Source organism: Haemaphysalis longicornis, unplaced genomic scaffold (assembly GCF_048455015.1).
Source record: "Haemaphysalis longicornis isolate Haplotype H1 unplaced genomic scaffold, Haemaphysalis longicornis Haplotype H1 scaffold_2, whole genome shotgun sequence".
Classification (NCBI taxonomy): Eukaryota; Metazoa; Arthropoda; class Arachnida; order Ixodida; family Ixodidae; genus Haemaphysalis; species Haemaphysalis longicornis.
In genome coordinates this window covers 235581650-235595468 of record NW_027526295.1, presented here as the reverse complement: position 1 = coordinate 235595468, position 13819 = coordinate 235581650, and the positions used below count along the sequence as shown (strand labels likewise).

The following is a 13819-nucleotide window of genomic DNA, read 5'->3' as shown; positions in this document are numbered from 1 at the left end:
AGCGCCAGCAGCTCTTCTTCCGCCACACTTTCCCGCCAGCGATGCATGCTCAGGCCCGGTGTCCCCAATGGACGAGCCATTCTCCATGGCAAAGTTGCTCGCTGCACTGGCTTCTGTCAAGAAATCCAGCTGCCCAGGCCCGGATGGCATCACCTACACAACCATCTCGCATCTAGGTGAAAAAAGAAAAAGTTTCCTTCAGCTTGCCTTCAATCTTTCGTGGGAAACTGGCCGACTAGAGCCAAGGTGGAAACATGCTCGCCTTGTCCCAGTCCTAAAGCCAGGTAAAGTTCCAACCGCCATCGAGTCTTACCGACCTATAGCGCTCCTAAGTTGTGTCGGGAAACTGATGGAAACGATGGGACTGTTCAGCTTGGACTGGGATTTAACCGTCCGAGATATATACCCAGCACAGATGTCTGGCTTACGCAAGGGTCGTAGCAGCCTCGACAACGTCTATCACCCTTGCGAATAGCATAATACAAGCAAAGTGTCGGCGGAACATTACTGTTGCCGTGTCCCTAGACATCAAGTCAGCGTACGACTGCGTCGAACATGAAGCCATCCGCTCGGCGCTGAAGTCTTTAGGCGTCAGGGGCCGCCAGAACGCATGGACCCTGGTGTGTGTTCATGTCCCCTCGTACGTGTACAGATAGGTATGTGTATATGTCTATGGACAGCGGCGACTCATCGCTACACAAGTTGCGCCGAGGTATTCTCCAGGGTGGGGTGCTGAGCCCTACACTCTTTGAAATTGCCATAGTAGGCCTGGAGAAATGCAGGCCAAGGTCGGTAGAAATCTCTCTGTATGCCGACGACATTTGCATATGGAGTTCTGGCCGCAATAGGTGAGTGTTACGGTCAAGACTGCAGCGAGCCATTGACTCCATTGCGGCATTTCCGGCAATTCGATGGTTAGTGATTTCAGGGAACAAATGTGCTGCGATAGCCTTTACAAAGCGTGACCTTACGCCCTACGGCCTCACTATTGGAGGAACCACAATTCCATACGTCCCAAGCCACAAGTTCTTGGGAGTAGCATTTGATAGTAATCTCACCTGGTCGCCTCATGTTCACCACCTCAAGGACAAGATTACTTCATTCACCCGCATATTCCGCATGCTCTCCACCAAACCGGTGGTTGTTCAGTCAACTCTCTTCTCCGGCTATACGAAGCGCTTTGCATCGGCTTGATGTGTTACAGCATCCCTGCTTTGGCACCTCTGTCAAAAGGAACTGTCAAAGTGCTAGAGAGTATGCAAGCACAAATCCTGCGGGTCTGCATTGGCGTTCCAAAGACAACCTCTACCATCGGAACGCTGACAGAATGCAGGCAGCTCCCACCACTCGCTCTAAGCACGCAGGAATTGCTTCGTGTGCGTGTACAGATTGTGGCAACACAGTGGGGCCATCCTTTAGCGACAAGCTGGGCCAAATAAATGCGTGAATTTCTGCCGAAGGTCTATCAAGAGCTTGCTACACCTGATCACGAGCCCTGGATGTTCCGCCCCATACCAGTCACGCCTACTCTGCCCGGCATCACGAGGAAGGCGCATGTTCCGGCTCCCACACTCAAGTTCTTCGCTCTGCACTACATTTCAGGGATATAGAAAGACCACACTCATGTTTACACAGATGGTTCGGTGTCATCCACATTATCCACTATCGCGGTGTGGATACCGTCATCACGCACCACCATCAGTGCCATTCTCAGTCACAAAACGTCAAGTACGGCTACCGAACTTGCAGCTCTGAGGGTGTCTTTTGTTCACATCATCAAGCAGCCCACACGAGAGTGGGCTACCTTCGCAGACTCAAGGGCTGCCGTTGAATGTCTAGCGTCTTTTCCAAAACACCAGCTTGTGTCTGACATAAACGCTTTACATCTTCAAGAACTACAAGCGCACCATAACATAGCAGTTCAGTGGATTCCAGTTCATTGTGGGATAACTAGAAATGTGAAGGAGGACATTTCTGCATCCGTTGTGCATAACCATCGTGCATCGGCAATATCCATGCCATAATCCAGGAAAGATGCCTCTGTCCTTGCACCTAGCCTGGCATGGAACATGCAGCGTGCAATCTGAGATGACGTATCACGTTGTTACGCGCCGCTATTTTCCATTGACCCAAACCGCACATTCAAAATGCCACCAGGACCCTCCAAGCAGGTAGAAGCAATTCTACATCGCGAGCGGTTGAATGCCGCATACACGAGCAACTCTCTCTTTGAGATGAAATGAGCTACGTCCCCACTCTGCCCACACTGTGATGTGCGAGGAACCCTCCACTACTTTCTCTGTGAATGTGCTCGATTTAGTGCGCAAAGAGTGTCCCTCGCAGTGTCTTTGGGACTGCCGCTTTCCGTGGAAATTCAGCTAAAGGACGTTTTAGGACCGTGGGCATGTCCCAAACGTGCTTTACGGGCTACAAGTACTATGATAGAGTATCTGCAACACACAGGTCTAGACCAGTCTCTGTAAATAAGTCAACGTATCTGTGCGCATCAAGTTTATTTATTTATTTAGTTAAGATTCCTTACAGGCCCCTTTACAGGGCATTGAGTAAGGGGGGTAATTGGTGAAGTGTTACAGATCATACAAAATTGATTCACGCGTTACAAAGCATAGCAGCACAATGAATTGCGACGAGGTTTGCAATATAAGTTCAAGTCATCAGACGATAACAAGAAAAAAGAAAAGGCCATTCCATAGTGCACACACGACAAAGGGAACCGAATACAAGCATACAAGTTCTTCAGCATCATCGCCCTCATCTTCATCACGTCGCCAACTGGTGTAGCAAGTTCGGCATTTTAGCCGGGCTAACATCGCCAGACTTTTAAAGATTGTTCCCTCTCTCTCTCACCATATGCAGGTAGCCCACGAATTGTAGGGAGCACGCTATTACACATGTATTTGCGTATTTCGATCCAAACGAGGAGGCTGCTTTTTGTTGGAGTTGTGGGCTCTGTGGTAGCTTGAATCTCGTGGTTAGTGATGGGAATGTTTGTCTTAGGGTGGTTTTCGGGGAGGTTTGCGGCCGCATACTGCCAGGTGCTCAGTTTTATCTTATGCCTTCGCGAGGCTGAATAGCACTGGTGCGATGCAGATTCCTGGGAACTTATGTCAGCATTTGTCAGTAACTTAATTTCACACCACCAGACACATGACCCCCAACAGCTCTACACGCGCACATTAGATAAAATAACACTTTAATAGTTTAAAACCGCCTTGCACGAGGGGCCTCAGCGAGAAGCTTATTTTATCTTCTCCGCACTCGACCTCCTCATTCAAACACTGGTGTCGCGGATGAGACGTAGAAAGGGAGCCAGAAAGTTGATCACCATAGAACTAACGACTGTCCAACTATCACGAGCGCGAATGGCGTGCTTTGCCCATGCTCTCATGCCCGTGCGAGCCGCCTCTTTATTAGTGTCATCCTCAACAATCAGCCTTCAACTTCATGTAGTACCAACACTGATCAGTGCAGCTACGCCAGAATTGAACCCCGTTTCGTCAGATAACCTTCAACTTCCTTTTTTTCTTTATTCGACAACATACGTGTTACAGTTGTCCGGGGCAAAGTCAAATGCCTCAAAGGATTGGGCTTGACGAGGGTATGTGCCCCTTCGTCGGGTGTTTTCTTCCAGTCAAACAAACAAGGGTGCTTAGCAGCAGGAGTAGCACAGAACTTATAAATTAATCTAAAGAACATGATATTAGAGCAAGGTTTACATCCCAGGAAAAGAAATACAGTAAGAATATTTTTCCAAATTATGACTGGAATAATGGGTGCAATTCGCAGCGTACGTGCGACAAAAATAGACCAAAGAATTGAACAAAGCACTGACAATCATAACGTAACAAGGTACATGACATAAAGTGCAAAATACAGAAAGGTGCAAGAAACCACGGTAACAAAAAAAAACAACAACACCGGAGCATGATGGACAATGTCCAGTCTCTATTATTTCAAAGGCATGCACTATTATTTATTTGTGTGATTATTGTGCAACTGTGTTTGGAAGAGTTGGTAGCGTATGCTGTAACACCTGAAAACCATAGTTAGTGCGTGCGCGTGGAATTTGCTATTTTTCAAAATGTCGTGTGTTGTAGTGTGTGTGTTAACGTTAAGTTGGAGAGTTGTTCGTAGGGACGTTGTGAGTCAAGCATGTTGTCGGGCACGTGCGACGATGGCGGTTGGATCCTGTGACGACATCTGCCAAGACTGGCAGCGATCAACGGCGATGCAGAATGACACCTGGGTACGGGACGTGAATGATATCCGCAGTGTTGCTAATGCCGCCATGCTGCCAAGTGGGCTTGCTCTGTTCCATCCTTCCCATAATAACATACTGGCCTCCCTGCTCTAATAAAGATATTACTACTATTACTTAAGAGGCATTAATTATTTCAACGTCTATTCAGGGAGATGCCGAGCACCTCAGTGAGAAAATCAGGAACTACCCAATCAGGCAACAAACTAAAGGGACGAAAAAAAAAAAAAAAAAGACGCAGTTGGTATGATTTTCCTTGATTGGTTGGTTGGTATGAGTTGGCCTAGGATCCAAGATCCAGCATGCAGATCGACTGCGCGGACGTAAAATAAGGAATTTTTAGAGGCAGATATGTATATTGGTTCAGCCGCGATCTTTTACGTGCACCGAAATCTCGAACACACGGGCGTTTTCGCTTTTCGTCTCCATCATAAAAATCGAACCCGCGTCGCTGGGCTCAGAAGCACAACGCCTTAGCCACTGAGCCACCGAGGCGGATTAATAAGTGCCTTATTGCGAGCGCCCACGCTACTCGCGTGAAAGAAAGAAGCTGTCGTAAGCCCTGAGGAACCTGGACTCTCGGCAGCCATTTTCGGAGGAGAAGATTTTGTGTCACTGGCATTTTCTGTCGTCCGCTCAGAAGACGACTAAGGAACTCTACGCTTTCTACGGGCGACGAACTTAAAGGGGCCATAAATACAAAATGGAAGTTTGGTTCATTCAAAAGATTGCCTCGTTAGAATCATGCTGACACCACTTTTAACGTAAACTTCGATCAAATAAGCTGTATAATTAGGAAAAAAGGGAACGGCCATGCGACCCAGTAGCTCATTTCCCGCAACAGAACCTATGATTTTATACCAGCCAGCCCTGCGATTGGCAGAGGCCGGAAAAAGCAAACGCAAATGAGGAAGAACTTATCAGCTTGCCGAAAGAGCTATTTCCGCTTACATTTAGCGCACATTCTTTTTATATCAGTAAGAATGCTGGGACAAACAGTGGAAGTTACGAAAGCACACGTAAATACATAGAAATACCGATGCGTACTGCTGTTGGTACTGCGCGCACTATGCTTCGTTTATATGCACAGCACTGCGGGGCTTCGGGATTGTCTCAGACGACACCAGCGGATTGACGCAAGCGAAGGTGTCTTATGTGACCATATTTGTCGAGCGAGCATCATGTTTCACAAAACGATTATTTTCTCCATGAACAAAAACAAGCCAGATTTAAATAAGGTCACAAACAAACCAAAGGCAGAAAACGGTTTGCCGCGCTGTGGTGGCGCCATCTAGGTTGACTAACAGTAAGCAAGTCTCCGCTCCACACCAAGTTTAGCGTAAAGTCCTGTTCTTGTGATGTCATCGCAAACGTCGTTCAAACACTAGAGTGAATGTTTTAACTTCAATCGATTAATTTCGCAGTGAATAAAGCTTGGTTTGCTTCCGGACAAGCACTGGGGTCACTATAGAACACGAAATCTTCAGAATAAATCAAACTCGTATTTTGTCTTCATGGCCCCATTAAACACATAGACTGAAAGCCTTCAGTGGCAATCACTGACTTTGAAAGTTTAGTGCTTCAGTGCTGGGCATACCTGTCTGCTCCCATTTTTCTTCATTCTTTCCTTTCTAGCTTTTTTGCCTATTTTTACTTCCCCACGTGCCGGATAGCAAACTAGGCTCTAGCCAGGTTAACTTTCCTTCCTTCCTTCCTTCTACATCTAATCCTTCGTTAGCACATGTGTCAAAATGGATAGTGGATGGCTCTATAGAACTCCTCGCCACCGCCGACGCCTCTCTCACAAGTACCACAAATCCTCGGCGTTGGCGCCGATTTGCCGACCACCTTCGCGCCTTCGCGCTCCGTGGCGCTTCGGCGACCACCTGGGAGTTGGCGCTAGCGCCGTTATCGGCAGTTGCACTTCGAACTCGCTATGAAACGGCCGCGTCTCGTTCGCAGGAAGAAGAGCGGTGATTGAAGGAGCGTGGGAGCACACAGAAGCGCAAATGGGCGCGAAAATAACGAAAAGCCGATGCCTCAACACGTGCATCCGTCGGCGTTGCTGCCTTAAGTTCCAGTCTGTCGAATAGTTGCGAATTCCTCCCAGGCAAGAAGCACTTTGTTCGCTCGGAAAGGGAAAGTTGCTCTTCTCTATAGCAAAACTCCACCGTAGAAAATCTCACGCTAGCTACAAATTCGCTGGTTTCGATCTTCACAAAGTGGAAAAGCTCTGAGTTTTTTCATGCGATAATATGTCGAGTGGCATAAATGAAGGTACCTAAAGAAACAGGTTGGGTTCTTTCTCGCGGAGGAATGCAAAAAGGGAGCGGTGGTGAGGTCCCAAGAGCCACCGCTCTAGGTCTGGGGAGGGGGGCTCCCAAGTTGGAGGCCTTAGAAGCAGATTCATTTATTCATTCTGTACAGGATTAATTTTCCGGTCAATCTATGAACGCAGTGTTTGTAATGGAACCAGGAAGTTGGTGAAACAACACATTTCAATTACATTTTATGAAAAGTAACACAAGGTATTAAATTACGAGCTTTCACACATAAGATGCTCGAACAACTCCTCGCTAAAATGAACTCATGGCCATTTACTGCATGCATAACATTTGCTCATGCGCACTGCGTTACAAAAACATGGTGCACTGCCCATAGGTGAATTGAAATTTATCGATTAACTTTTTCTCTGTCTAGATGACGACATGCTCAACATTGTAGACTGCTACAAAGAAAATGTCACCCGGGCAATCGCAGAAGTGATCGGCTACACGAAGGTATTGCTCGAGCAGGCGGACAACATCTGCCGCCTTCGCGAGTGCAACTTGGGCAACCTTATTGCCGACTCCTTCTTCGCCTACTACGCCGACTTGACCTCCAACGAGACGGAGGGGTGGTCGGATGTCAACGGAGCCCTCCTCAATGGAGGCTCAGTCCGCGCGCCGATTGATCAATTCGGTGAGAAGCCCGAAGCTGCTGAAAATTACAAAATATCTGTAATTTAATCGATTGCAGGTAAATTCTGGCCTAAAAGCTACGTGTGCTCGTTTAGCCTGTATTAAGTACTTAAACACACAGGCCTTACGGTGTATTGCCGACTCTAAGTTGGCACAATGACTTTGCTGCGAATGCGTTTGCTCCAAAGTGCACGCGTATTGTATAGAATCTTACTTAAGGCAAACGCAGCCTTCGCAGTCATGAAGTGCTTTTAGTAGTACCAAACCAACATTCAATGTTCGTGCGTGCATGCATGCGTGGACACTTTTAGTTTACAGTGGGGCTCTTCGATTTACTCACCTCGGATAGTCCACGGGTAGTCCGATGATTCCCCGAAGCCATAGGGATACGCGGGAAAATCGAATGCCGGACTGCTTCTCGGGGAGTCCGCGGTGAGTCCGAGACAGTAAATCGAACATCCCCAGTTACTGTTCAAAAAACTGTGCAAAAAACATTTGTTTCAGCTATTGTTACAATATGTCCAGTTTACAATGCGTTAGCAGACAGTATAATTTTCATGAAAAGAGTGTTACGCTTGTTTCTTACTTTAATAATGCTTGTTTTTTACGTTTAAGTTGAGTAACTTTCTGTATTAAACTTGTCTTTCTTGTCGTGTTTTAACTTTTAATTGAGCTGTTTGGCTCTACTAAACGTGTGCGGGTCCGCTTTTTTCAATTTTTTCTGCTGATTTGTAAATCAATACGGTAAATGGTTAGTGTATGGTATGCGTGTGTATGTTTTTATTTCTTTTACGATAGCGCTTTCTTTCTTTTTGGGCTTCGAAAATTGTGCTAGCTATGTTGTTACTTTTCTGCATGATATAAGTAAATATTGTATCCTTTTCTTTTTTTTTTTTCATTTGATTGCTGCTCCCGACTTCGGGGCAAGCTACCTTGGGAGGAAGGGCCTCGTTAGGCTGTAGCCTCTTGGCCTCCTCCTGATGTGTGAATGTACTTTCACCCCTTGAGAACAAACAAATAAATAAATAAATAAATAAATAAACTAAAATGAGCTCCTGCGGCCGCGATGGTTCGCTCGGTAGGTTTTAGTTTTCCTGGTAAACCACACCGCTGTCTCACTCGCTTCCGCCAACTGTCGACGTCACGCGAGACGTCATGAAATGGCGTGAGGACTGAAATGCGTTTTTCAATTGCTAATTTATCGGCAATTAAAGCACCTTTCGCCGCCGAATAAACGCTGAGAGGGCTCCGGGGCAGTTGAACTTTCGTCTGAGCCCACCTTGCTATTTGCCTTCGATGTTCCTTTAAGAATGGGAGTCAAACGGGAGTAGTACAGTTTCAGATTTCCCCTTACTTGAGAGTGCCGATTAAGACGTGCACTACATATCTTGTCGTCTTTTCCACATCCTCTATTTCTTCCATTTATATTCCAGCAAACATAACTATGGGACACATATTGGCTACCATGCCTTTCGGGCAGTCGGTCATCATCATGACAATCAACGGCTCTGAACTGAGAGCCATGTTCGAGCACTCTGTGAGCGCGTACGGCGCGCAGAAAAAGGAAGGACGATTCCTACAGGTTTCGGGTAAGTCGAGGAGCTTCGCTTTAATCGCCTCGAATGTTGTTGTCCTGTAACTGGGCTGGAATTCGCTCGCTTGATCTACGGCATGCTGCTTCTGGAAAAGAGATAGTTCAAGTTTATCATTGCGCACCACAGATGCTCTGACAAATGGGCTTGGGCTGAGAGAAACGCTAAAGAAAAAGCCAACTGAAAAAAAAAAAAAAAAGATCGTTGAGAAGTTAAGTAGCGTGAGCTAAAAATGCTGTGAGCAAAAATGGCCGTGCATTTTCGAGGAGGTTCTCGCTGACGACGACTCAGCTGAAGAACTCTCTCTAGCGACTGCTGAAACTGTCCGGGCATCCCAGTGTTCGACTTGCACTGGAAGATGGGCCATGTTTTGCAAGTGCATGAAGGTTGCTCCCATTCACCGATAACTATCGTGGGCTCTGTTGCGGGTAAATACCCGAAACAGAGCCTACGATAATTGTGTACATATTACAAACAAACAAAAACTCAGCAAAGTGTTTAAATTGCGAGAATTGGGTCCCAAAAACAAAACAATGTTTGACGTGTGGCCCCCTCCTTAACACTCCCCCCCCTCCCCGGGCCCAGAGAGTTTCTCAATATTACCTAGAGTGGAAAGTGTCGCTGCCATCACATGCCGCCATGGGAATTGTTGGTAGTGTGACAATAGGATTGGCAGCAAACGGCTAGTGCAAAGTGTTATGGATTGGACTTGTCGGAACTGAAGTGTTTGTTAGTTCGGTTAACGGCATTTTTCGTTTTCAGCATGCCGCTTTCTGGCATTCAATGTCTATCACAGATATGTCTAAATAAAAGCGTGATTAGCACTTAACGCATGTTCTCGCGTTAGCGGACAGTTTTTTAAGATGAAGGGGTAAGCACATGCAGTGACGGCGACAAGCGACGCGAAAAACATAACTCAAAACAAACAGATAGTGTGAGCGACAGAGACAAGCGAAAAAAATTAATACACAACAACCAATGCCCTTCGTCATCGTCGTTCGTCGATGCGGCTCGCTTGTGGGCTTCTTGTGGCCGGCAAAAAGTGAGCGACGGCGCCGCTCCCGGAGGATTGTGTGTAATTTTTTTCGCCTGTCGCTGTCGCCCACACTATCCCTTTGCGTTGCCCATTGAGTTACGATTTTCGCGTGGCTCGTCGCCCTCGCTGCATGCGGGTACCCTTTGAAGCCCGCACTTCTTCAGACAGGCGCAATGAGGCAGCAAACTTGGCGATCGACAAGCCGGGATTTATTTGCCATTTTTGAAACATTCATGCATTTTCATAATGCTTGGCGCGCGTGCTTGAAGACTTACTTGCGGTAATAGGCTTCACCTCTAATTTTATTTATATCTGCTTGGGGAAAACAAATAAATACAATGCGAAGGCAACACCCCTGCATCTCTAGCTGTTGCATCTGCTTCGCCTGCCAAAGCGTGTAGCAGACGATTTCAATACAGTATTGAGAGGAAGCAAGAACACGGCTTAAGACAATCTAAATAATTCATTTCCAGCTAAATATTACCAAAAAACAAAGAAAACAGCATCTATTTTGGAGTTGTTTATAATTTATAAATATATTCGGGACAGCCCGCTGTACGCCGCGTGAGCCATTCTCATCTAACCATCTCATTCTAACCACAAAATTTATTTCTCAGCCTAGCACTCTTACACAATATTTTTATACAAAGTAAAATTCCTTAATGGTGGCACTTTCAGAGCAATTTTTTTAACAAAACGCAATTTGCGTAGCCAGAAAGTCATTGCCGGCCACGTCACGCCGCACTTCCGGCCGCACTGTGGCGGCACCCATGGAGACGTGGAGCGCCTTCGCAGAATCACGTTGACACAAGCGCCAGATTCCACTCTAGATAAGCTAGCGCCCCTTCCTCTAGTACATGGAAAGAAGAAGATTGGGCTTAAGTGCAGCTATTCATCGTGGTAACTTAAGCATGGCTCCCAAGAGAAGAGGGTGGGGATGTGTATAGGGTTGAGCCATTCGCGGTTGTGGGCACTCCCAACTGAATGATAGGTGATGGCAACGGGACTATTACTAGCCCGGCTGTTACTAGAGTTCTGTGTGGGGGAGAGAAAGAAGGGGGGGATCCATCGCGTGGACTTGCATGAGTGGCACGATATAGCCATTACGTTGACAGGTGGAGCTCGCTAGTCTACTAAAAGTGTGCCGCAGGAATTGTTTTAAGCACTATTGCGTTTTTCTGCAGTGTTCAAATTCTTTCGAGCATACGATGAGCGTTTTCGACAACAGTAGCCTCGGCACACTGTCAATTTTGCCAGCTGGAAAACTCCTAAGGGGGAACGCTTCTAAGCAGGCACGCTAAAAAGCATGCCCGACAGCTTTCCAGCTTGCTGGGCGTTGTCCATCGAACCTTGCCCGGAACCTTGTCTCGAGGCCTGCGCGACGCCGACAAGCTCTCACAGTTCTTAAATCGTATATTTTCAAGAAAAATTATCCCAAATATGGGAAGGTGGAAAAATAAAGACAGCACGGGTGCAGACTCCTATAATTTGACAGTGGGATGTCGAAAAAACAGTCTTGCTCCTCTAATTTAATCAGTATCCAGGCTATAAGCTGTAACTAGCAGCAAACCGCAGAGCCGTGTCTCCCGTTGCCACAAGTCCGACCTAAGAATCCTGCCGACGCACCTTGCATGTACAGCAAGCCGTAGCAACACTCCAAAAAAAGGCGATCACCTCAGTCGAAATTTTTGTGTGCACCGCACCGTTATTATGTTTAGTTTTTCTTGTAAATATGCAACACTAGCCCACAACATAGGGGGCAGGATAAAACTATATGCCCACTAGCAAGCCCGCACGTTCATGCGGGGAAGCGCGTTTCCATTGACATGGAAACGCGCTCCGCTTTTGGCTCCACTCTTTTCCTGCATAACAAAATAAAATTGCATACAGACATGCTTTTTGCGGTAAAGGACCTGGCCAAGCGTCCGGCTGCGGTGCGACCAACGTAAGATTTTTGTTGTTCACACATTGCACAAAATACAAAGCACTGATTGATATTTGGGGGATTTATTGCCAAAGGTTGCAAGCGTAATTTTTGTACGCTTCTGGTAGGCTTTAATCCAAATAATCATTGCTGTGTGCGCAGCCGATGTTGTAGCAGTATTGATGGTTGGGTTTGTTATTTATAACTAACATATGTTGTAAGGTGTATGTGTGTTTCATCACGTTTAATTGCACTAATTTCTCTGAACAACGGAATGCAGTAAGGTAGAGGCTAGTTTGACAGCGCCTTGGTGGTGTTCTCTGATGTTCTGGCTAACTCGTGCTCTGTGGATCACCCCTCAGGTTTTCGAGTAAAGTACAACGTGGGCTACAGCAATAATTGTCGCGTCGTATCCCTGGAAGTCCTTTGTCGAAAATGCAAGGTGCCCCGGTACGAAGAGGTGAAAGACGCCGATGTATACAGAATTGTTACTTCGGATTACGTTGCAAGAGGAGGAGACGGCTATAAAAAGGCAACCAACGCCACAAGTGGAGGCAAGATGAACTTTCCAACCCTTTTGAGAATCGTAGTTGTGCAGTACTTTGCTTTTTCTTCTTTCTTTGCGGCATTGGAAATAGGAATGTATTGTGGAACGTTCATTTTATTGCATCTTTTCGCACACTGGCAGCAGGTATTGAGCACAAATACCCAAGAATAATTGAAGCTGCAATCCAGAATGGAAAAAAATCGTTCACTTGTAAGAATGGTTTGTGACTAATCCTCGTATTGTCTGGTGTTACATTGTTATGGCGTTGAAGGGAGCTTTAGTTCTAGACTAGAATGTGTCCCAATCAGGAACCCCGTTTTTATTGCCAACAGTTACTGGACCGCGGGTTTCGGAAATGGTCTGTGTGGAAGAACGGTTAACAATAGTCCGGCTACCTTGCCCGGCTGACCGTTACCGCGATACGATAGGCCTGCCTGGTGCCACCCAAGGCAGCAGCCTATCTCAGGCCATTCTTACAAATGAACCTTTTAACAACGAAGCTGTTGAGTAAATCGTTTGTGTATGGTGTCCGCAGTTAAAATACCAAGAAAATGTCGAGCACTCATGCACGCGTACCTCGGGCGCACGTTCGTCAAGCCAAGCATACCCACTTAGGGAGATTGGCCAACATTCCATGGCCACACTCCAGCGTTCGCTGTATCGTGGCGAAACGTGGTCGGGACGAGAAAGAACGTCATTTCGTACTCGTGAGCGCGTAACTCGCACCGAAAAAAAGAACGAGCGCATGAAGCTGTCCGTAAACCGATGTGCAAACGACTGAAACTACTAAGGCCAAGAAGGCACAAACTCCAACAACGGCCACGACGTCAGAATCGGTTTGGCAGAGTCAGTAGTCTTACCCACTCGGCCCCGTCGTCGTCATCATCATCATTATCATCGTCATCAAAAACAACAACAACAACAACAACAACAACAGGAGACCACTTAGGCCTACTGAAGTGCGAAGGCCTCTCCCATTGACTTCCAACAGCTTCTGCCCTGCGCCGCTAGAGTCCACTGCTGGCCACCGAACTTCCGTATTTTATCCCTCCATCGTGTTATTGGCCTTCCCCTTCTTCTAGACCGACCGGGCCACGACTGTTGGGAGTTGGGAGAGGAATCACACCACCTGCTCGAGCCAGAACACGTGATAGTGTACACGTTGCACCTGCGGCGCCTAGCTTAAGTGTGAGCATTCCGTTCGTTCGTTCGTGGAAGAAGATCCCCTCCTCGCGCCGTCCACGACTGCAGCCGATTTGCTTCTTCTTTGCCGTTATAGCAACGATAATGGAGTGAAGGTCGTTGCGGCAGCGGCTAATAAGCGAATAGGCTGCAATCGTGGACTTAAGGGGCCCTGAAAGGCATTTTGAGCACACTAAATGAACTAGCGCAACCGTTAGATTGGGTCGTCAGCGTCCTCTGTGCCAAGTATTACTCTTTTACGCGCAGCGGAAAGCTCACACTTTTGTTGCAAAGTTTGT

The 13819-nt window shown here is 46.9% G+C and overlaps 1 protein-coding gene across 1 annotated transcript in view; it reads left to right on the top strand.

Moving 5' to 3' along the window:
• The window catches only part of LOC144167698 (protein 5NUC-like), a 54143-nt gene that overhangs the window by 36719 nt on the left and 3605 nt on the right, over window positions 1-13819 (top strand). The window contains exons 6-8 of the mRNA XM_077696881.1: window positions 6980-7240; window positions 8673-8828; window positions 12154-12345. Of these exons, the coding sequence (XP_077553007.1) occupies window positions 6980-7240; window positions 8673-8828; window positions 12154-12345 (609 nt within the window). The remainder of the gene's footprint in view (window positions 1-6979; window positions 7241-8672; window positions 8829-12153; window positions 12346-13819) is intronic.